Source organism: Octopus sinensis, linkage group LG28, assembly GCF_006345805.1.
Source record: "Octopus sinensis linkage group LG28, ASM634580v1, whole genome shotgun sequence".
Lineage (NCBI taxonomy): Eukaryota > Metazoa > Mollusca > Cephalopoda > Octopoda > Octopodidae > Octopus > Octopus sinensis.
Genome location: NC_043024.1, coordinates 10,113,571 through 10,138,570, shown reverse-complemented (window position 1 = coordinate 10,138,570; position 25,000 = coordinate 10,113,571). Strand labels below are relative to the sequence as shown.

At 38.6% G+C, this 25,000-nt stretch overlaps 2 protein-coding genes across 2 annotated transcripts in view; both read left to right on the top strand.

The window, feature by feature from the left end:
• Window positions 1-3,591, top strand: part of LOC115225663 (S-formylglutathione hydrolase-like) — a 30,702-nt gene extending 27,111 nt beyond the window's left edge. The window contains 2 exon segments of the mRNA XM_036514534.1: window positions 2,002-2,100; window positions 3,330-3,591. Coding sequence (XP_036370427.1) covers window positions 2,002-2,100; window positions 3,330-3,422 — 192 coding nt within the window. The 3' untranslated portion in view covers window positions 3,423-3,591.
• A 7,299-nt stretch (window positions 3,592-10,890) lies between these two features.
• On the top strand, window positions 10,891-16,253 carry LOC115225844 (NADH dehydrogenase [ubiquinone] 1 alpha subcomplex assembly factor 4). The gene is made up of 3 exons (XM_029796830.2): window positions 10,891-11,197; window positions 13,070-13,158; window positions 15,808-16,253. Exons 1-3 carry the CDS (start codon window positions 11,047-11,049, stop codon window positions 16,210-16,212), a joined length of 645 nt encoding a protein of 214 aa, XP_029652690.1. The 5' UTR covers window positions 10,891-11,046; the 3' UTR covers window positions 16,213-16,253.
• The last annotated feature ends 8,747 nt before the right edge of the window (window positions 16,254-25,000 follow it).

Here is a 25,000-nt window from a genome sequence, read left to right as displayed (position 1 = left end):
AGGTGTCTTCTGCTATAGCCCCGGGCCGACCAATGCCTTGTGAGTGGATTTGGTAGACGGAAACTGAAAGAAGCCTGTCGTATATATGTATGTATATATATATGTGTGTGTATTTGTGTGTCTGTGTTTGTCCCCCTAGCATCACTTGACAACCAATGCTGGTGTGTTTACGTCCCCGTCACTTAGCGGTTTGACAAAAGAGACTGATAGAATAAGTACTGGGCTTACAAAGAATAAGTCCCGGGGTCGATTTGCTCGACTAAAGGCGGTGCTCCAGCATGGCCACAGTCAAATGACTGAAACAAGTAAAAGAGTAAAAGAGAAATAATTATACATTGTAATTTTGCATTGAAAGCAGATTAAATAGGATTAATTGGTATTTAATCCTTTAGCATTTAAACTGGTCAAATCCAGCCTGAATACTGTCCCTGTTTATTTGTTCAAAGTGACCAGATCTGGCCTGTCATACTTACCCTACAATGTCATTCTAAAAATAAACACCTACATCATCAGAATCTTGAAGCTGCAAGATAATGCATAAGTAATCCAATAAGTTTTACATTTTAAGGCAGAAAGATTAGCACACCGGGCGAAATGCTTTGCGGTATTTTGTCTGTCGTTACGTTCCGAGTTCAAATTCTGCCGTGGTCGACTTTGCCTTTCATCCTTTCGGGGTCGATAAATTAAGTAGAAGTTACGCACTGGGGTCAATGTAATCGACTTAATCCGTTTGTCTGTCCTTGTTTGTCCCCTCTGTGTTTAGCCCCTTGTGGGTAGTAAAGAAATAGGTATTTCGTCTGCTGTTACGTTCTGAGTTCAAATTCCACCAAGGTCGACTTTGCCTTTCATCCATTCGGGGTCGATAAATTAAGTACCAGTTACACACTGGAGTCGATGTAATCGACTTCATACCTATGTCTGTCCTTGTTTGTCCCCTCTGTGTTTAGCCCCTTGTGGGCAATAAAGAAATAGGTATTTTGTCTGCCGTTACGTTCTGAGTTCAAATTCCGCCGAGGTCGACTTTGCCTTTCATTCTTTCGGGGTCGATAAATTAAGTGCCAGTTACGCACTGGGGTCGATGTAATCGGCTTAATACCTATGTCTGTCCTTGTTTGTCCCCTCTGTGTTTAGCCCCTTGTGGGTAGTAAAGAAATAGGTATTTCGTCTGCTGTTACGTTCTGAGTTCAAATTCCACCAAGGTCGACTTTGCCTTTCATCCTTTCGGGGTCGATAAATTAAGTGCCAGTTACGCACTGGGGTCGATGTAATTGACTTAATACCTATGTCTGTCCTTGTTTGTCCCATTGTGGGTAATAAAGAAATAGGTATTTCATCCGTCTTTACGTTCTGAGTTCAAATTCCTCTGAGGTTGACTTTGCCTTTCATCTTTTCGGGGTTTATAAATTAAGTACCAGTTTCATACTGAGGTCAATTTAATCGCCTGCCCCCTCCCTCAATTACATCATCATCATCGTCTAACGTCCGTTTTCCATGCTAGCATGGGTTGGACGGTTCGACCGGGGTCTGGGAAGCCAGGAGTCTGCACCAGGCCCAGTCTGATCTGGCAGTGTTTCTACAGCTGTTTGCCCTTCCTAACGCCAACCACTCCGTGAGTGTAGTGGGTGCTTTTTACGTGCCACCAGCACAGGGGCCAGGGGAGGCTAGCAAACGGCCACGCTCGGATGGTGTTTTTTACGTGCCACCGGCATGGGTATCTTAACTACAATTTCCATTTGATTTTCATTTTGATGTTGGTGTTGGCGTACTTGACTCAGTAGGTCTCTTCAAGAACAGCGGGTCACTCTACAATCCAAGGTTAGCACAGCAGGCCGTCCTATGAACCATGAACTCACTTCATTTGTCGGGTTTGATTGATTATGTGACTGCTAAAAGGTTGATTTAGTATTGTAGAGTTGAGGCTAGAAATAATTGTACTGTTGTAATATTAGGATTGAAACCAGATTAGGTGGGATTAATTGGGATTTTAATTTTGTATTTTAGGGTTTGGCTGATATCTTTCTAAAGGATGTGTTATTAACAGAGAATTTGGAGAAGGTTGTTCGGGAGAAAAATGTTGCAGCCACAATCCGGAAACATGAGGTAAGGACTTGGAAAATCCTCATCACCACCATCATCATTTAGCATCTGTTGGCATGGGTTGGATGGTTTGACCAGAGCTGCTGGTCAGGCGAAAGACCACACCAGGCTTCTGTGTCTGTTTTGGCCTGGTTTTTACAGCTGCATGCCTCCTTCCTAACACCGACCACCCCACGGAGTGAACTGGATGCTTTTTACATGGCACAAGCACAGGTGAGGTCAGTTTTGGCAAGGTTTTTACAGCTGGATGCCCTTCCAAATGCCAACCACTTCACAGTGTGAACTGGATGCTTTTTATATGGCACAAGCTCAGGTGAGGTCAGTTTTGGCAAGGTTTTTACAGCTGCATGCCCTTCCAAATGCCAACCACTTCACAGTGTGAACTGGATGCTTTTTATATGGCACAAGCTCAGGTGAGGTCAGTTTTGGCAAGGTTTTTACAGCTGCATGCCCTTCCAAATGCCAACCACTTCACAGTGTGAACTGGATGCTTTTTATATGGCACAAGCACAGGTGAGGTCAGTTTTGGCAAGGTTTTTACAGCTGCATGCCCTTCCAAATGCCAACCACTTCACAGTGTGAACTGGATGCTTTTTATATGGCACAAGCACAGGTGAGGTCAGTTTTGGCAAGGTTTTTACAGCTGGATGCCCTTCCAAATGCCAACCACTTCACAGTGTGAACTGGATGCTTTTTATATGGCACAAGCTCAGGTGAGGTCAGTTTTGGCAAGGTTTTTACAGCTGGATGCCCTTCCAAATGCCAACCACTTTACAGTGTGGACTGGATACTTTTTTACATGGCACAAGCACAGATGAGGTCAGTTTTGGCAAGGTTTTTACAGCTGGATGCCCTTCCATATGCCAACCACTTCACAGTGTGGACTGGATGCTTTTTACATGGCACAAGCACAGGTGAGGTCGGTTTTGGCAAGGTTTTTACAGCTGGATGCCCTTCCAAATGCCAACCACTTCACAGTGTGGACTGGATGCTTTTTACATGGTACAAGCACAGGTGAGGTCGGTTTTAGCCTGGAACAGGTGCCAGAGCAACCCTTCAAGGAACAAGAGAAGATACAGGCTGTAGATCTGGAGGTGTTGTGGGGATCCATTTTACTTTGTTTGCCACACATCAATAATCATATTTTCAGAGGTGTTGGTCATCATTGCTCAATAACACATCAATATAAGACAACAATGTTCCTGCCTCATATGTCCCTTTTCTATTTTCAGGGCTACGGCCACGGTTACTACTTCATCGCGTCTTTTATTGGTGACCACATTAAGTATCATGCTAAATTTCTAAATGAAGCAAGCAAATACTGATATATAGACCGTTTTTTTTCCTGCCGGTTGAAGTTTTCAGAAGAAATAACAGATTTATGTTTGGTATTTTTATAACTAATTAAAATATCTGGTGCTAATCAATACCTTGTTATCAATTTTCTTTTCCTGCTTATTGCAGCATTTAAATAAAAATCATAAACTTGTATTCCCAGAGTAGATCATTCACAAGAAAAAGCTTGTCCTAATCATTTTCATAAGTTTGTCCTAAATCCCCCCCAGACCTTTTATTTGGCCCTTGTTTTGTTCGTATTGAGTAATATAAACCTTTCCTTTCATAAATCACAAGTTATTCTGGTAGTTGAAACAATTTGAGAATGTGAATTGTATATGATGCATGGCTGCAAGGATATGTATCCTGTGTGTCAGGTGTAAACCATAGGACAGGTAAAGGGTTAAGCAATTCTGTTAGAAGAGACCGTTTAATGTAACATTTAAGAAAAGGCAGTGAGCTGGCAGATGTTAGCATGCCGGGCGAAATGCATAGCTGTATTTCGTATGCCGTTACGTTCTGAGTTCAAATTCCACCGAGGTCAACTTTGCCTTTCATCCTTATGGGGAAGATAAATTAAGTACCAGTTACGTACTGGGGTTCGATGTAATCGACTTAATACCTATGTCTGTCCTTGTTTGTCCCCTCTATGTTTAGCCCCTTGTGGGTAGTAAAGAAATAGGTATTTCGTCTGCCGCTACGTTCTGAGTTCAAATTCCGCCGAGGTCGACTTTGCCTTTCATCATTTCAGGCTCGATAAATTCAGTACCAGATACGCACTGGGGTCGATGTAATCGACTTAATCCATTTGTCTGTCCTTGTTTATCCCCTCTGTGTTTAGCGCCTTGTGGGTAATAAAGAAACAGAAACCATTTAATGTAACATTAGCCTATTGTTACACTAAGTATATATTCAAAGTTAGCCTATTTGTGACATTATCTCTTTGACTGTCCAAAGCAATTTTGTAATTTTGTCCTAAACCTTTTCAGACTCTTTAGTTGGCCCTATGATAAATATATCATAGTGAAAGTAATAGACATGAAACATATATGCTTGCGGTGTGAATGGTTTATTTTTACAATATATATATATATATATATACAAAGTGAAAATATTAATAGTTAAACCTATTAAAACTGAAAGTATTATCTCACATTACAATAGAGATGTTATTGTTTCACTTTTGACACATAATACTGAAATAGTGTAAGAGAAAGAGATTGTTCCGGGCTCGAATTAGGCAAGAGGTTGAAAATTTTTAGGGCCCATGACACTGCATGGACCCCAAATAAAGCATGTGTAAAATTTGAAGGAAATTGGTTGGGTAGTTCTTGAGTTTTAGTGAGGTACACATACAGACAGACAGACAATCTCAGTTTTATATATATAGATATATATGTGTGTGTATCTTTGTGTCTGTGTTTGTCCCAGTATCACTGCTTGACTACTGGTGTTGGTGTGTCTCAAAAGAGACTGATAAAATAAGTACTAGGCTTACAAAGAATAAGCTCTGGGGTCAGTTTATTCGACTAAAATAAAAAAAAACCTTTCAAGGTGGTGCTCCAGTATGGCTCCAGTCAGATGACTGAAATGAGTAAAAGAAAGAAAAAGTATGTATTTATGTATGTGTTTGTGTGTGTATTTATGTGTGTGTGTTGGTTTGTGTGTGTTCGTTCACTGTAAACAATAACTTTGGCAGGACAACACTAAGGGATTGTTGTAACCCTTAAATGTACCCTTCCCACATCATTCACTAACCAATATACAATATAGGGTGTTGGAGTTGGAAGCACTCCGTCGGTTACGACGACGAGGGTTCCGGTTGATCCGAATCAACGGAACAGCCAGCTCGTGAAATTAACGTGTAAGTGGCTGAGCACTCCACAGACACGCTGCGGCCAAGCTGATGCACCGCCGTTAAAATATTAACGGGTTCTGGTGAGGATGGAACTCACGACCTTCTGCGTGTGTGAACATGTGAACAAAATTATTAGAAATCATGGTTACAGCGTAGTTTCAATGGATTGTTTTGGCACAGGTTCAGTTGGTTTTTTGCGGCACGAACAACAGGCAGCCATACGTTTGACGAGCCTGGTGATGTAGGAATTTATAAGCTGGACAAAATGGTACGTAAACAGGCCAATTCCACCTGTCAACCAGTTTCTGTATTGGTCGTGGGAATGAGTACGTATCAAAGGATTCGGAAACTACAAACACAAGACACAATGTATGCAGAAAATATCCAATGAAGTAAGGCGGCGAGTTGGCAGAAACGTTAGCACGCCGGGCTAAATGCTTGGCAGTTTTTCGTCTACCGCTACGTTCTCAGTTCAAATTCCGCCGAGGTCGACTTTGCCTTTCATCCTTTCGATGTCGATAAATTAAGTACCATTTACGCACTGGTGTCGATATAATCGACTTAATCTCTTTGTCTGTCCTTGTTTGTCCCCTCTATGTTTAGCCCCTTGTGGGTAGTTAAGAAACAGGTATTTCGTCAGCTACTAAGTTCTGTGTTCAAATTCCGTTGAAGTTGACTTTGCCTTTCATCCTCTCGGGGTCGATAAATTAAGTACCAGTTACGCACTGGGGTCGATGTAATCAACTTAATCCGTTTGTCTGTCCTTGTTTGTCCCCTCTGCGTTTAGCCCCTTGTGGGCAATAAAGAAATAAGAAACTTTAGCACGCCGGGCAAAATACTTAGCAGTTTTTCGTCTGTCTTTATGTTCTGAGTTCAAATTCCGCCAAGGTCGACTTTGCCTTTCATCCTTTCGGAGTCGATAAATTAAGCACCAGTTACGCACTGGGGTCGATGTAATCGACTTAATCTCTTTGTCTGTCCTTGTTTGTCCCCTCTGTGTTTAGCCCCTTGTGGGTAATAAGAAATAAGAAATAAGAAAATGTCCACTGAAATAATGAAATAAACGACCACTACAACATGGACTCTGCAGATCAAGTGTCATGCACAACAACGCAGCTCACATTACGAACATAATACACACGGTAATACAATAAGGCTTATATATATATATTATATATATATATATATATATATATATATATATATATATATATATATATATATATATAATATATATATAATATAATATATATATATATATATATAATATATATATATATAATATATATATATATTTTTTTTCTCTAGTTTCAGCTCAGAGCTGCGGCCATGCTGATGCACCGCCGTTTTGTGCTACACTGTTATTGAGACGAACCTCGTCTAATATGTGGCACTTGGTGAAGAATGGAGTTTGATATAGCTACTCTCATTTGCACCTCTTGCCGTGAGATAGGTTCATCTGGGACTCTTGACAGGAAGATGTCCAGTTTTGATTTAAAAACCGCTACATCTACTTTGTGCAAGTTCCTCAGACTCTTTGGGAGAATATTAAAAAGCTGTGGGCCCTTGAAACCCAGGCTGTTGCAGAAGCTTGTCCTGAAGCGTGATGGCATTGCCGGATCTTTGGCACTATGCAGTGTCGTCCGTTCTAGCATTGGTGTAGCTTACAATGCCAAAATTTGGCACAATTCCTTCCAGGATCTTCCAGACATATATTACTGCATACCTCTCCCGTCTTCTCTCCAGGGAGTAGAGTCTTAGCTGTTTCAACCTTTCCCAGTAGCTGAGCTGTTGCAAAGAGACGATCTTCTTTGTGAATCTTCTCTGGATTGCTTCAAGGTCTGCTGTTAATTTTACACTGGTGGGTGACCATAGCTGTGAGCAGTAATCCAGGCGACTGAGGACGAATGTCCGCCAGAGGACCATCATAGTTTCCTTATCTCTGGTTCTGAATGTTCTTAGGATCCACCCAGCCAGTCGTCTGCACTTTGTCGCCATCCTGGTAATGTGCACTTGGAAAGAGGTATATGGTTATCAATTTTCTTTTCCTGCTTAATGCAGCATTTAAATAAAAAACATAAACTTGTATTCCCAGAGTAGATCCTTCACAAGAAAAAGCTTGTCCTAATCATTTTCATAAGTTTGTCCTAAATCCCCCCCCCCAGACCTTTTGGTTGGCCGTTATTTTGCTTGTATTGAGTAATATAAATATTTCCTTTGAGTAATATAAATATTTCCCTAACCCTAATTTCCTTTCAAAAGTCTTAAGTTACCCTGGTATTTCAGAAGAAATAACAGATTTATGTTTGGTATTTTTATAGCTAATTAAAATATCCGGTGCTAATCAATACCTCGTTATCAATTTTCTTTCCCTGCTTAATGCAGCATTTAAATAAAAAACATAAACTTGTATTCCCAGAGTAGTTCCATCACAAGCAAAAGCTTGTCCTAATCATTTTCATAAGTTTGTCCTAAATCCCCCAGACCTTTTAGTTTGCTCTTGTTTTGTTTGTATTGAGTAATATAAATATTTCCTTTCAGAAATCTTAAGTTACTCTGGTATTTAAAAAAAAATTTTAAATGTGAATCGTATATAGTGCATGGCTGCCAAAGATATATATCCTGTGTGCCAGGTGTAAAACATAGGACAGGTAAAGCGTTAAGCTGGCAGAAGCGTTAGCACGCCGGGCGAAATGCGTAGCCGTATTTCGTCTGCCGTTACGTTCTGAGTTCAAATTCCGCCGAGGTCGACTTTGCCTTTCATCCTTTCGGGGTCGATAGATTAAGTACCAGTTACGCACTGGGGTCGATGTAATCGACTTAATACCTATGTCTGTCCTTGTTTGTCCCCTCTGTGTTTAGCCCCGTGTGGGTAATAAAGAAATAGGTAAAGCGTTAAGCATTTCTGTTAGAAGAGACCATTTAATGTAACATAAGTGTATTATATTATACAAACTATATATTCATAGTGAGTCTATCTGTGTCATTAACTCTTTGCCTGTCTAAAGCATTTTCATAAATTTGTCCTAAACCTCCATCCTTGTTCATGAGCTTTTTTTAGATAGCCCTTGCTTCAAATGTTCTAAGTTATATAAACCGTTCCTTTCATAAGTCTCAAGTTACTCTGGTAGTTGAAAAAATTTGAGAATGTGAATCGTATATGATGCTTGGATGCCAAGGATATGTGTCCTGTATATTAGATGTGTTACACAGGACAGGTAAAGGGTTAAGCAGTTCTGTTAGAAGAGACCGTCCAATGAGACAATGGTGAATTAATTTTTTTCTTCAATTTCTGCAATTTCAACCAATCAATGACGTCCATTGAGGTAAAAATAAAACATTCTGTGCCATATGAATATGTCCCTCGTTTAAGAAACAGATAGGGTTTATTTACATTTGTGAAGAAAAAAAGATACCCTTCCACCCAACCCTAACCCTGACACAGATTGAAATGTAATAGATTGATTCTAGGGTCATAATTATGGGTGACAATTTCATATGACACTGCTAGAAAAAACTGCCGTTCAAACCGAAAAGATCCCAACACCAAATTGGTCACACTGAAGCAAGTCAACACATTCGCGGCTTTACCACAGGCGATGGCGATGCTAAATCTCTCTCTATATATAAAGCTGAAGTTGTCTGTGTATGGCAGGTTTGGTAGCCTTCAACTAACACTATCTCCTCCGAGACCCTGCGGCATAAGTTGACCAAAATTGAGAGTATGATAGCAGAAGGCTTGCTCTTCCTTCCGTAGAAGAAAAAATTCAAATTGGACCATGTTAACACCAAAAATTATTTACATCAAAGAGGTGCTTTTTTTCTATGAAAATCCCTATTTTTTACGACTTTTTGACTGCTGTGTCACCATTTTTCGGTGTATTTCAACCAGAAAAATGTTCACTTAAAGAGAATAACAAGCTACATAATGCAAATTTTTTTCTTTTCAAAAATTCCAATTCTAAAGGGTCGAAACAAACCCGAGCAACGCCAGGCGATACTGCTAGTAAAAAAATAAAATGCGCCCTTTTAAATCCTAGCCAGGCTCATGGGCCTCTTTTCCCGGTTTCTATGGCGTATGTGTTCCCCAGCTGGACGGGACGCCAGTCCATCGCAGCGTTACTCATTTTTGCCACCTGAGTGGACAGGAGCAACGTGAAATGAAGTGTTTTGCTCAAGAACACAACGCGTCGCCTGGTCCAGGAATCGAAACCACAATCTTACGATCATGGTGCTGACACCCTAACCACTAAGCCACGCTAAGTGTGATGCTAAGGCGTTGTGATGCTAAGGCGTTGGAAAAGCCAAGCGTTCTCACGGGTATCACATTCCAACGATCACAAGAACTTTGCCAAACACTTGGTGATGAATTAGTGATTTTCTCTTTCTTCCTTCTCCCCCTTTCTTCTTTCTTTTTTGCTTTTTTTCCTTTTCTATAATGTATCCTTGTTCATATTTTGAATAAAAAGGATCTTTTCGGTTTGAACGGCAGTTTTTTTCAAGCGGTGTCATGTGAAATTGTCACCCATAATTATGACCCTAGTATCGATCTATTGCATTTCAATCTCTTTTAGGGTTAGGGTTAGGGTTAGGGGTGGGGGGAAGGGTATCTTTTTTTCTTCACAAAGGTAAATAAACCCAATCTGTTTCTTAAACGAGGGACATATTCATACGGCACAGAATGTTTTTTTTTACCTCAATAGACGTCATTGATTGGTTGAAATTGCAGAAATTGAAGAAAAAACAACAACAAATATCTTACAAACCATAGAATTTTCTCAATATAGCCAAGAGAAAAAGATGTTTTATAAACACATTCTACCAGTATACGAAGTTTGAAATGTTTTAGTTACCTAGAAATTATGTTAAAAACTGCCGTTCAAACCGGCAGGACTGGCTGTGTGGTAAGTAGCTTGTTTACCAACCACATGGTTCCGGGTTCAGTCCCACTGCGTGGCACCTTGGGCAAATGTCTTCTACTATAGCCTCAGGCCGACCAATGTCTTGTGAGTGGATTTGGTAGACGGAAACTGAAAGAAGCCTGTCGTATATATGTATATATATATATATATATATATATAATATATATATATATATGCGTGTGTGTGTTTGTGTGTCTATGTTTGTCCCTCTAGCATTACTTGACAACCGATGCTGGTGTGTTTACGTCCCCGTCACTTAGCGGTTCGGTGAAAGAGACCGATAGAATAAGTACTGGGCTTACAAAGAATAAGTCCCGGGGTTGATTTGCTCGACTAAAAGTCGGTGCTCCAGCATGGCCGCAGTCAAATGACTGAAACAAGTAAAAGAGTAAAAGAGAGAGAGTAAACCGAAAAGATCCGAAAAAACGTAACAAAATTGTTATATAAGAAAAACTGTAAAGTATTCAATTAGGTTGCCGAGAGGGAAAGAGAGAGAGAGAGAGAGGGGGGAAGAGAGAGAGACAGAGTAAGAGAGAGAGGGGAAGAGAGAGAGGGGAAGAGAGAGAGAAAGAGTAAGAGAGAGAAGCGAGAAAAAGTGTAAAGTGAGAGAGGGAAAGAGAAAGAGAAATGAAAGCGAAGTAGAGAGCCGAAGAAAGAGCGAGAGTTATCTCCCTTATATCATTGATGGTGTGTGGTGGACATATGTTGATGTTACACCGTTGTTGACCTCCCCCGTGTCAATGTCAGTTACATCATAACACCCGAATGAACTCCTTGCAGCGAATCTCCTGGGGGCTTTGATCTCTGATCTGATCTGATCTGATCGGACTGATTATGGGTAACTTCGGGTCAGCAGTGTTGAGGCCGCTGAAGAATTTCAATATTGAAGCCCGGGCCCATCGGGAACTTGAGAGGCAGAAGATTAAGTCCGTGTCTGCTCCTAGGTACAAACAACCTGAAGTCACCCAAGGACAAGAGGAACGAGGTAAATATATACACCCCCTGGCAACGTTTCGGTTGTCGTAGCACAATGCCATATATATATACCACAAAGTAAGTTAGGGGACAAACACAGACACACAAACTTATACACACACACACAGACACACACACACATATATATATATATATATAAAGCCGTGTATATAGGGGGGAAAGCCAGGGGGTGGGCAACGTTTCGCTTGTCGTAGCACAAGTTTCCGTCGATTTCCGTAAAAAACTTTTATTTTTTACATAAGTAATGAGAGCGAAAGAGACTAAGAGGAAGCGATTTTATGACGAGGAAGTTTCTCTTTGAAGTGCGCGTGTGTGTGTTTGATGGGGTGTGGGAGACAGACAGTATGTTGTGTAAGTGAAGTGCTTCTGTTAGTGTGTGTGCGAAGAGACAGAGAGTAATGTGTGAAAGAGAGAGATAACTGATTTTTTACTCGGTGTATGTGTATATGTATGTATGCATGTATGTGTGTGTGTGTGTGTAAGTATGTGTGTGTGTATGTATGTATGGCCGATTCATCGTAATTACGATGAATCGGCCATACACACACACATAGATACATACATACACACATACATGCATACATACATATACACATACACCGAGTAAAAAATCAGTTATCTCTCTCTTTCACACATTACTCATAACCGAGTCAACGATTTAAAAAAAATTTACCATCATGTTTTTCCATTTTAATGCATTTTTTTCGCTATTATATAAGGGAAGTAATTCTCTAAAAATGTCTACGATGAGTCAACGATTTAAAAAAACATTTACCATAATTTGTTTTTCTATTTTTAATGCATATTTTTGCTATTTTTTGGCTATTTTTTGGCTATAACTCTCTAAAAATGCTTATATAGTTATTTCCCTTACAAACCCGAGCAACGCCGGGCGATACTTCTAGTTGTATATATTTTAATTGTTTGTTTATTCATACGTTTCGTCTCATTCGATACCCTGACCCCAACGTTTGTTTTGTCTGTCCCCGTATTGTCCCCTCTTTTTCTCAAACTTATGGTGAATAAAGAAATACTCTCTCTATCTCTCCCACTCTGTCATCATCATCGATTAACGTCCATTTTCCGCGCTAGCATGGGTTGGACGGTTCGACCGGGGTCTGGGAAGCCAGAAGGTTGCACCAGGCTCCAGTCTGATCTGGCAGTGTTTCTACAGCTGGATGCCCTTCCTAATGCCAACAACTCCGTGAGTGTAGTCGGTGCTTTTTATGTGCTACCGGCACAGGTGCCAGGGGAGTCTGGCATCGGCCACGATCGGTTGGTGCTTTTTATGTGCCACCGGCACGGAAGCCAGTCAAGGCGGTGCTGGCATCGGTCAAGTTCAGATGGTGCTTTTTACGTGCCACCGGCACTGAAGCCAGTTTATGCGGCACTGGCATCGGCCACGTTCGGATGGTACTTTTTACGTGCCACCGTCACGGAAGCCAGTCAAGGTGGCGCTGGCATCGGCCACGTTCAGATGGTGCTTTTTACGTGCCACCGGCACAGAAGCCAGTCAAGGCGGCGCTGGCATCGGCCACATTCGGATGGTGCTTTTTATGTCCCACCGGCACAGGTATCACAACTACTATTTCCATTGATATTTATTTCGATGTTCATGTACTTGACTCAATAGGTCTCCTCAAGCACAGCGGGGTTCGGATGGTGCTCTTTATGTGCCACCGGCACGGAAGCCAGTCAAGGCGGCACTGGCATCGGCCACGTTCGGATGGTGCTTTTTATGTGCCACCGGCGCAGGTATCACAACGACTATTTCCATTGATATTTATTTTGATGTTCATGTCTCTCATATATAATATTTCAACCTTTAATTTGTGGTATCTATGTTTGTTTATATTCTCAGAATCTGACCCTGTTACTAACTCAAAAGACGAGCTCCTTCATGAAAGACTTAAAGTTGTTCGGGTGGAATCTGTTGGACCAGCTAACAAGGTAAGAACCCTTAAGAAAAGGGTGCAGAGTTACTTTCTTTTTGTGTGTGTCATGTGAGGGGTTCAGTCTTGTTTGTGTTTCCGTTACGGCATTTCTGTAATCCTTAGAAATGCTTGGTGGTTCCCATCACCCCTCCATGTATTTCGCTACAGCTCCCTGTCCCAAACCATTCTTCGGGGCCCACATGAGGGAAGCCAAAAGAGAGGCAGACAGACAAAAGAAAACCTAGTCTGGCACCACCAAAGATTGAACAGGTCCCAACACAGCAAATCTGCTATGCATAACAGAGACCTTCGGCCCAGTGCGTCCATGCTGCCAACAAAGCATGCGGAGTTCTGTTCTTGATTCGATGGTCATTCGGAATGCTCACGGCAGCCATATTCCTACCGCTCTATGTCACGCTGGTGAGACCCATATTGGAGTACAGGATTCAAGCCTCTTGTCCTTATCTCCTCAAAGACATACATCATCTCGAAAGAGTCCAGAAGCTGGCTACCCACATGGTTCTTGGTCTCAAGCATTTGTCTTATGAAGAAAGGCTGAAGACGCTCGACCTTTATTCTCTAGAAAAACGACGACGCCATGGTGATCTCATTCTTGCTCACAACATCATAAGCGGAAAGTGTAACCTCTCGAAAGAGCTGTTCTTCACTCCTGCTCCAGAGCGTCGGCTGTGGGGTCACTTCAAAAAGCTCTATCTGCAACGATTTCATCTCAATCGAAGGAGAGGGGCTTTCTCCATCCGGGTTGTGGATCCGTGGAATAAGCTGCCGGACGAGATAGTGAAGATGCCGACGACCGCTCGGTTCAAAGTCTCCCTTGACCAGAAATGGCCTGAACTCTTTGCATGAACACCACCCTGTACATAACACCATGTCCCTCTACATGGCCTTGCTTTTTGCTTTTTGAGCCAAAAAATTAATTTAACTTAACCAGTGGGGATGGCTGGCTATGAAAGCACCCAGTGTGACACCCCAATGACTGGCCGCATCAGTTAAGGGGGTCTTCATGACGCTTGACAATGATGAGGGCTGCAGAAGGTGTCCATGAAGCGTTGACCTCAAAAGAACTTATGCTGTCAGAAGTTGCTGTGGTTGTTTCACCCCAGGTCAGCCTTGATTCAGTAGACCTAAAATCAAAGCTGTCCCATCCATGACCATCCTGTAGTTTTGTGTATCAAGGAATCACATACTTCATTGTGCAGTGTATCCTTCCTGTCATCATCATCATCGTTTAACGTCCGTTCTCCATGGTAGCATTTTCTATCATGGATCTTTTCCGTTTGAACGGCAGTTTTTTCTAGTGATGTCATATGAAATTGTCACCCATAATTATGACCCTAGTATCGATCTATTGCATTTCAATCTGTTTTAGGGTTAGGGTTAGAGTATCTTTTTTTCTTCACAAATGTAAATAAACCCAATCTGTTTCTTAAACGAGGGACATATTCATACGGCACAGAATGTTGTTTACCTCAATAGACATCATTGATTGGTTGAAATTGCCGAAATGCAAGAAATTAAAGACCAAATATCTTACAAATTATAGAATTTTCTCAATAAAGCCAAGAGAAAGGGATGTTTTATGAACACATTCTACCAGTATACGAAGTTTAAAATTTTTTAGTTACCCAGAAATTATGTTAAAAACTGCCGTTCAAACCGAAAAGATCCTCTATCATTAGTATAACAATAGGCATTTTCGACAACATAGGTTTATTTCTATACTAGCAGTATCACCCAGTGTTGCTTGGGTTTGTTTCGACCCTTTAGAATTGGAATTTTTGAAAAGTAAAAATTTTGCATTATGCAACTTGTTATTCTCTTCAAGTGAACATTTTTCTGGTTGAAATACACTGAAAAATGGCGACACAGCAGTCAAAAATCGTAAAAAATAGGGATTTTCACAGAAAAAAAGCACCTTTTTGATGTAAATAATTTTTGGTGTTAACATGGTCCGATTTGAATTTTATCTCCTACAGAATGAAGAGCAAGCCTTCTTCTATCATACTATCAATTTTGGTCAACTTGCGCTGCAGGGTCTCAAAGGAGATAGTGTTAGTTGAAGGCTACCAAACCTGCCACACACAGACAACTTCAGCTTTATATATATAGATTTGCTACACACTACTTTCCATCATTAATAATGAAACTTGGTAGATCCAAAAGTTAAACACACAGATACACACACAGACACACAAGTTGAGTCTTATATATATAGACTAGCAGTATCGCCCGGCGTTGCTCGGGTTTGTAAGGGAAATAACTATATAAGCATTTTTAGAGATGTAAAGTATAATAGCCATCTCAATATGGCTAACCACAAAGGGGGGTGTTACTGTAGCTTTTTACGTTCTGAGATTTAATAATACATTTTTAGAGAGTTACATTCCTTATATAATAGCAAAAAATGCATTAAAAATGGGAAAAAATGATGGTAAATTTTTTTTTTAAATCGTAGACTCATCGTAGACGCGCGCTAATACCCAGAAGGGCTCGATATGAATCACGACTATAAGATACCCGCTTTTGGTTACACTGCACCGCAAAATGTGGGAGTAGTTAGGAATCTAAATCGTAGGAGACAGACACACAACTTCACTTTTATATATAAAGATATATATATATATTTTTTTTACTTTTGTTCCAGCCATTCAAAAACCCCAAATTACCAGATCGTTCTACATCGCTGCCAGAACCAGAATACGGAGTCGTGGAACCGGCTAATGTACCACCGGGTCGTGTTACTATAAGTCAAGCATTGAATCTCATTTCTCAGCACCAGACGGATCCAAAATTATACAGCGCCAGCCACATTGCAAGAGAATACAAACTGGAACTTCATAATGCTCAGCAGATTCTAAAATATTTTCAGGTCTTTCATATGCATATTCCAAAGAAAATGGAAGAGAAATTCCCTCATCTTTTGACTGTTTTGAAATCCCAAATGTCTCAAATGGAATCTGAAAGACAGAGAAGACTTCTCGACTTTGCTAAGGAAGCTAAAAATCCAAGCAAAAAAGAAATTCTTGAAAAGGATATACAAAAATCATAATAGAAAATGTTAACAAATATAATTTAAAATAATTTCCAGGCTGTCTGTTGTTGTTATTTATTTTATTATTATTATTATTATTATTATTATTATTATTATCATTATTATTATTATTATTATCATTATTATTATTATTATTATCATTATCATTATTATTATTATCATTATCATTATTATTATTATTATTATCATTATTATTATTATTATCATTATTATTATCATTATTATTATTATTATTATATCATTATCATTATTATATTATTATTATTGAGTGAGAGAGCATTCATGCCATCAAAGTGACACTGGGGTAAAATATACGAAGCCCAATATACCCATCATGACTACCCGTCTGATAAAGGTACCCAGGCACATGCATCATAACAATATGTGCGCGACATGGTGATTCATATCAAGATAAACAGTATCGCATGACCTGGCAGGTGGGGCCCAGTAGAATTTTCTTCAGGTTGAGTACCCATCCTCTCAATGACGTTCCGGAATAAGGGTTGTTTAAGGATGTTGAAAGAACCCCCATGTTTCCAGAGGTGAACTATTCAAACCCCAAAGAATCCCTCTCAACACATGGCATATGCTCCCCCACTACTTCTGCTCGTGATCAGAGATGCACATATCGTGAGCCACTAAGGGACATGCTCAACTGGTTAAGGTCAAACACGACAAGCACATCTGTGGTATTGAGCAGAATATTTGCTGTAGCCCATCTTTTATACCAAGACAAAACAATGTACATGATAACTATTATTATTATTATTATTATTATTATATTATTATTATTATTATTATTATCATTATTATTATTATTATATCATTTTATTATTATCATTATTATTATCATTATTATTATTATCATATCATTATTATTATTATTATCATCGTCATCATTATTTTTATTATCATTATATTATTATCATTATCATTATATTATTATTATTATTATTATCATTATTATTATTATTATTATTATTATTGAGTGAGAGAGCAGTTCATGCCATCAAGTGACACTGGGAAAAAATATACGAAGCCCAATATACCCATCATGACTACCCGTCTGATAAGGGTACACCAGGCACATGCATCACAACCATATGTGCGCGACATGGTGATCTCATATCAAGATAAACAGCACATGACCTTGCAGGTGGGGCCCAGTTAGAATTTTCTTCAGGTTGAGTAGCCCATCCCGCTCAAACGGTCCATGAATAAGGGTTGTTTAAGGATGTTGAAAAAACCACCCATGTTTCCAGAGGTGAATTATTCAAAGCCCAAAGAATCCCTCTCAACACATGGCTATGATGCTCCCACACTACTTCTGCTCGTGATCAGAGATGCACATATCGTGAGCCACTAAGGGACATGCTCAACTGGTTAAGGTCAAACAACTGACAAGCAAATCTGTGGTATTGAGCAGAATATTTGCTGTAGCCCATCTTTTATACCAAGACAAAACAATGTACATGATAACTATTATTATTATTATTATTATTTATTATTATTATTATTATTATTATTATTATTATTATTATTATTATTATATCATTATTATTATATCATTATTATTATCATTATTATTATTATCATTATCATTAATTATTATTATCATCGTCATCATTATTGTTATTATCATTATTATTATTATCATTATCATTAATATTATTTATTATTATTATCATATTATTATTATTATTATTATTATTATTGAGTGAGAGAGCAGTTCATGCCATCAAAGTGACACTGGGATAAAATATACGAAGCCCAATATACCCATCATGACTACCCGTCTGATAAGGGTACACCAGGCACATGCATCACAACCTATTGTCGCGACATGGTGATCTCATATCAAATAAACAGCACATGACCTTGCAGGTGGGGCCCAGTTAGAATTTTCTTCAGGTTGAGTAGCCCATCCCGCTCAAACGGTCCATGAATAAGGGTTGTTTAAGGATGTTGAAAAAACCACCCATGTTTCCAGAGGTGAATTATTCAAAGCCCAAAGAATCCCTCTCAAACAATGGCTATGATGCTCCCACACTACTTCTGCTCGTGATCAGAGATGCACATATCGTGAGCCACTAAGGGACATGCTCAACTGGTTAAGGTCAAACAACTGACAAGCAAATCTGTGGTATTGAGCAGAATATTTGCTGTAGCCATCTTTTATTAGACCAGACAAAACAATGTACATGATAACACTTCCAATCAGTTAAGATCAGAAGCCATGAGAGCCACTGCCTGTATGCATCAGGGCATTTATTATTATTATTATCATCATTATTATTATTATCATCATCATCATCATCATCATCATTATTATCATAAATATTATCATTATCATTATCATTATTATTATTATTATTATCATTCATCATCATCATCGTTTAACGTCCGCTTTCCATGCTAGCATGGGTTGGACGGTTCGACTGGGGTCTGGGAAGCCAGAAGACTGCTCCAGGCTCCTGTCTGATCTGGCAATGTTTCTATGGCTGGATGCCCTTCCTAATGCCAACCACTCCGTGAGTGTAGTGGGTGCTTTTTACATGCCACCGGCACAGGTGTCAGACGAGGCTGGCAAACGGCCACGATCAAATGGTGTTTTTTACATGCCACCGGCACAGGTGCCAGACGAGGCCGGCAAACAGCCACAATCAGATGGTTCTTTCTATGTGCCACCAGCACAGAGGCGAGTCGGGGCAGCGCTGGCAATGGCCACGTTTGGATGGTTCTCTTACGTGCCACCGGTGCTGGTATAACAGCTACAATTTCCATTGATGTTGATCGATTTCGATTTTGATTCTCACTTGCCTTAACAGGTTTTCACAAGTAGGGTTTAGTGTCCCTGTGTGGTACGTAGCTTGGTTCCGGGTTCAGTCCCACTGCGTGGCATCTTGGGTAAGTGTCTTCCAATATAGCCCCGGCCAACCAATGCCTTGTGAGTAGATTTGGTAGACGGAAACTGAAAGAAACCCGTCGTATATATGTATATATATATATATAATGTGTGTGTCATATGTTTGTGTGTCTGTGTTTGTTCCCCTAGCATTGCTTGACAACCGATGCTGGTGTGTTTATGTCCCCGTCACTTTGCGGTTCGGCAAAAGAGACCGATAGAATAAGTACTGGGCTTACAAAGAATAAGTCCCGGGATCGATTTGCTTGACTAAAGGCGGTGCTCCAGCATGGCCGCAGTCAAATGACTGAAACAAGTAACAGAGTAAAAGAATAAATGGACTGGCTACATCCCAGGTAAAGGCCACGGGTTATGGTCTCACTTGTCCTGCCAGGTCTTCTCACACACAGCATACTTCCAAAGGTCTCGGTCTCTAGTCAGTTCCTTGGTGAGACCTAAAGTTATCTTTATATATAAAACTGAAGTTGTGTGTCTGTCTCCTACGATTTAGATTCCTAACTACTCCCACATTTTGCGGTGCAGTTTAACCAAAACCGGGTATCTTATAGTCGTGATTCATATCGAGCCCTTCTGGGTATTAGCGCACGTCTACGATGAGTCTACGATTTAAAAAAAAATTTACCATCAATTTTTTCCATTTTAATGCATTTTTTCGCTATTATATAAGGGAAGTAACTCTCTAAAAATGTCTACGATGAGTCAACGATTAAAAAAAAATTTACCATCATTTTTTCCATTTTAATGCATTTTTTCGCTATTATATAAGGGAAGTAACTCTCTAAAAATGTCAACGATTTAAAAAAAAATTTACCATCATTTTTTTCCATTTTTAATGCATTTTTTTGCTATTTTTTGGCTATAACTCTAAAAATGCTTATATAGTTATATCCCTTACAAATCCGAGCAACGCCGGGCGATACTGCTAGTTATTATTAAATCAAAATCAAATTCGATGACTGGCATCTGTGCTAGCGGGGTGCAAAGAGCACCATCCGAGTGTGATCGTTGACAGAGCGGCTATTCGAGTATGATCGTTACCAGCGTTGCCTTACTGGCACTTGTGCCCATGCTAGTAGGGTGCCAAGAGCACCCTGCGAGTGTGATTGTTGCCAGAGCAGCCAACTGGCTTCCATAAAAGGGCACCATTCGAGCGTGATCGTTACCAACGTCGCTTCACTGGCACCTGTGCCGGTGGTACGTGTAAAAAGATTCGAGCGAGGTCATTGCCAGTACCGCCTGACTGGCCCCTGTGCCGGTGGCACGTAAAAAGCACCCTCTACACCAGTGGTTTTCGACAAGGGTTCCACGAAACCTTAGGGTTCTGCCAGTACAGTCCAGGGGTTCCGCAAGAAGTTACAAAACTGCTAAAATCGGCAGTAATTTTTATTTCTCCTGTGCAGATTTGTGTGCATAAGACTATTAAATTATTGTACAGGGGTTCCTCGAGCCAGTGGAATGTTTCCTTGGGCAAAAGAGACCGATAGAATAAGTACTAGGCTTACAAAGAATAAAGTCCTGGGGTCGATTTCCTCGACTAAAGGCGGTGCTCCAGCATGGCCACAGTCAAATGACTGAAACAAGTAAATGAATGTCCGAAATAGAGTTTGTGTGAGATTTGGCTGCTATTTCTAGCACGTGAATAGACTGCTTTCCGGCTGTTTATTTAACGTACGGGCGCGCCCAATTTTGATTTCGAAATATATAAAAAACTTATTTGGAAATCTGCTATAGCCTCGGGCCGACCAAAGCCTTGTGAGTGGATTTGGTAGACGGAAACTGAAAGAAGCCCATCGTATATATATATATATATATATATATATATATATATATATATATATATGTGGTATGTTTGTGTGTTGTATTGCCCCCTCCGCCAACATCGCTTGACAACCGATGCTGGTGTGTTAACATCCCCGTAACTTAGCGGTTCGGCAAAAGGGACCGATAGAATAAGTACTAGGCTTACAAAGAATAAAATCCTGGGGTCGATTTGCTCGACTATAAAGGCGGTTGCTCAAGCATGGCCGCAGTCAAATGACTGAAACAAGTAAAAGAGATTAAAGAGTATATATAATATATATATATATATAATATAATAATATATATATATATATATATATATATATATATGTATATATAATAATATAATAGGGAATAAATCCAATTTACAGGGAAAAATCAGATTTAGGATTGAATCCAATTTTATAGCAAAATATTATATAATATTAATTAGAGACAATTGTCTCTAATTAATATCATATATATTATAATATATATATATACGCGAGAAAGAAGCAACAAGAATGGATAGGTTTTTAGTACGATCGTTTCATACAAGGACAGGTTTTATTAAAAGTTGCAAGATTACAGCATATAACGAGTCCCGTACTCATCAGCTAAAATACATGTAAGTTCTCTAGACATCCTAGTGTTTGAGGCTATACTCATGAAGTAATTAGATAATTAAACAGATTTCTAAAGTTCATTAAAGAACTTAATGAACTTTAGAAATCTGTTTAATTATCTACATTACTTCATGAGTATAGCCTCAAACACTAGGATGTCTAGAGAACTTACATGTATTTTAGCTGATGAGTACGGGACTCGTTTATATGCTGTACTCTTTGCAACTTTTAATAAAACCTGTCCTTGTATGAAACGATCGTACTAAAAACCTATCCATTCTTGTTGCTTCTTTCTCGCTTATAATCACCCCACATTACTGTATTGTTAAATCAGTATAGTTTTTTTTGGTGCATCTAAGTTAGGTACCATATTCAAGTAAATTTTTTAAAATTAACTTGAATCTTTATTGCTCTTTATATATATATATATATATATATGCGAAATAGAGTTTGTATGAATTTGGCTGCTATTTCTAGCACGTGAATAGACTGCTTTCCGGCAGTCTTTTAAATTGCGCCCAATTTTGATTTCGAAATATTAAAAAAAACTTATACTTTTTCCGCGAAAAGTTCTTTCATTTCCTCATATCTATGCTTGTCGCCCACTAATTGCCCTTTCACGTATCGTGCATGCGCACTAAAATTGTTTCGTTTTCTGACATCGAGAGGGATTCCAAAATGGAATTAAAGGATCACGGAAAACTTAAATACGAGCTTTATACCCTACAAATTCCAACGGTATGTAACATGAAATTTCTTTGATATTTCCAACGAATTCCTGTTGTGTCTGCATCACATACAGATTGCGGGCTGGGTGGTGTCAAGAGAATTTGTTGAAGATGTGGCTATAATTTCGTAGATGCCAATTCAAGTTTCATTTTGTAGGAAAAAAAAAACACACTTTAGAAATTAGGGCAACAGTTTCAACACTTATTTTCACTTTCTGCTACACGGGTTCAGTCCCACTGCGTGGCATCTTGTCTTCTCTGCTATAGCCCGGGCCGACCCATGCCTTGTGAGTGGATTTGGTAGACGGAAACTGAAAGAAGCCTGTCGTATATATATAATATAATATATATATATATATATATTATATATATAATATTATATATATTTGTATGTTATATATATATATGTATTATATATATTATGTATGTATATATATATATGTATGTATATATTATATGTATGATATATATAATATATGTATAATATATATATATATGTATATATATATATATATGTATATATCTATATATATATATGTATATTATATATATATGTATATATTATATATATATGTATATATATATATATATGTATATATATGTATATATATATATATATGTATATATATATATATATACCGGAGTAAACACTAAATGTGAAACAAGGTGGAAAAAGAGTACTCAAATACCAGTGGTAGAATAATATCTTTATTTTAAGCAGCATAAATTCAACAAAATCTGTTACTCTGAGTTTCTCGTTGCCGTTCATCAGACAGTTTTTGCTAGAATGGAACTTATATAAGTTCCATTCTAGCAAAACTGTCTGATGAACGGCAACGAAAACTCAGAGTAACAGATTTTGTTGAATTTTCTGCTGCTTAAAATAAAGTATATTATATATATGTATATATATATATATATGTTATATATATATATATATATATATGTGTATAATATATATTATGTATATATATAATTATATGTATATATATAATATATATATATGTATATATATATATATATTTATATATATTATATATATATATATGTATATATATATATATATGTAAATTATTAGAGAGTTATCCACTATGTGGATAACTCTAGTGCTAAAAATAGCTCCGAAGCAACCACAAAGATCCGTTCCAACTAGAATCAACACACATTTAACTGAAGGAAAGTGAAATACAACGAATAAAATAGATTGACTCTATACAATTGTTTCATTACTAATGCAATATGTAGTTTTACTTACACTTGCATCTATAAATCTTCGGTAGAGTTTGTCAGAAATGCAATTAATTAGATCGATTCGGGCGTCAAAAACACGAGCGGTCCATTGGTTGGACCGCTCGTGTTTTTGACGGATCTTTTGTGGTTGCTTCGGAGCTATTTTTAGCACTAGAGTTATCCACATAGTGATAACTCTCTAATAATTTATGTATAAATTTGTATTTCCTCCGTAGTTTTTTTGTGCTAAGCCACTTGGTGTTAAATTGACGGTATTTAAATTAATATCGATTTTCACCCTCATTTATAATTTTATATATATATATGTAATATATATATATATGTTGTATATATATATATAATATTGATATATATATATATGTATATATATTAATATATATATATATGTGTGTGTGTGTGTGTTTGTGTGTCTGTGTTTGTCCCCCTAGCATTGCTTGACACCGATGCTGGTGTGTTTACGTCCCCGTCACCTAGCGGTTCGGCAAAAGAGACCGATAGAATAAGCACTGGGCTTACAAAGAATAAGTCCCGGGGTCGATTTGCTCGACTAAAGGCAGTGCTCCAGCATGGCCGCAGTCAAACGACTGAAACAAGTAAAAGAGTATATATAATAGATGAGTTTTTACCGCGGGAAATTTCTCTGAAATTTTTGTCGCCAAGAAACGAATCCGACCAGTTTTGGGATTTTTGTCGAAACTCATCCTCACCCCTACGAATAGCTTTTTCCAAAATAAAAAAAAATAAAAAATACGATACAATCGACTTCTATGAATCGTATATGAAAAAATAAATTACAAAAAAAAATATGTGGGGAAAAAGAGTTTGTGTGAGATTCGGCTGCTATTTCTAGCACGTGAATTGACTGCTTGCCGGTTGCTTATTTAAGGTACGGGTGCGCCCTATTTGATTTCGAAGTATTTAAAGAACTTATTTGGGATCTTATCTAAAAAAAGATCCAAATTTCTTTCCTTTGGTAATCCGTATCAAAATTTCGAAAACCTGTTTCTAGCATGTCAGATTTAGCCGCCTTTTATTATCCAGGTTAATCTACAGCAGTGGTTTTCAACCAGGGTTCCGCGGGACCTTAGGGTTCTGTCAGTACAGTCCAGGGGTTCCGCAAGAAGTTACAAAACTGCTAAAATCGGCAGTAATTTTTATTTCTCCTGTGCAGATATGTGTGCATAAGACTATAAATTATTGCACAGGGGTTCCTCGAGCCAGTGGAATGTTTCCTCCTTGGGGTTCCGCTCCAGTAAAAAGTTTGAAAAGCACTGATATATATATAGATATAATATATAATATATATATTATATAGATATATATATATATATATTATAAATTATATACTTTGATACTCTGATAGGTTTCGGCCATTATTGGCCCAGGCCATTCTAACTTAAAGGCACCACCTTATTAGTGGTTTTCAAGCAGGGTTCCTCGGAACCTTAGGGTTCCGCAGAAGTTACAAAACTGCT

Bases quoted from the DNA above. Each gene is read 5' to 3' on its own strand.
- LOC115225844 (XM_029796830.2), top strand. From the start codon at position 11,047: ATGGGTAACTTCGGGTCAGCAGTGTTGAGGCCGCTGAAGAATTTCAAT. The intron at 11,198-13,069 runs GTAAATATATAC...TTATATTCTCAG, and splicing joins CCAAGGACAAGAGGAACGAG to AATCTGACCCTGTTACTAAC. The intron at 13,159-15,807 runs GTAAGAACCCTT...CTTTTGTTCCAG, and splicing joins CTGTTGGACCAGCTAACAAG to CCATTCAAAAACCCCAAATT.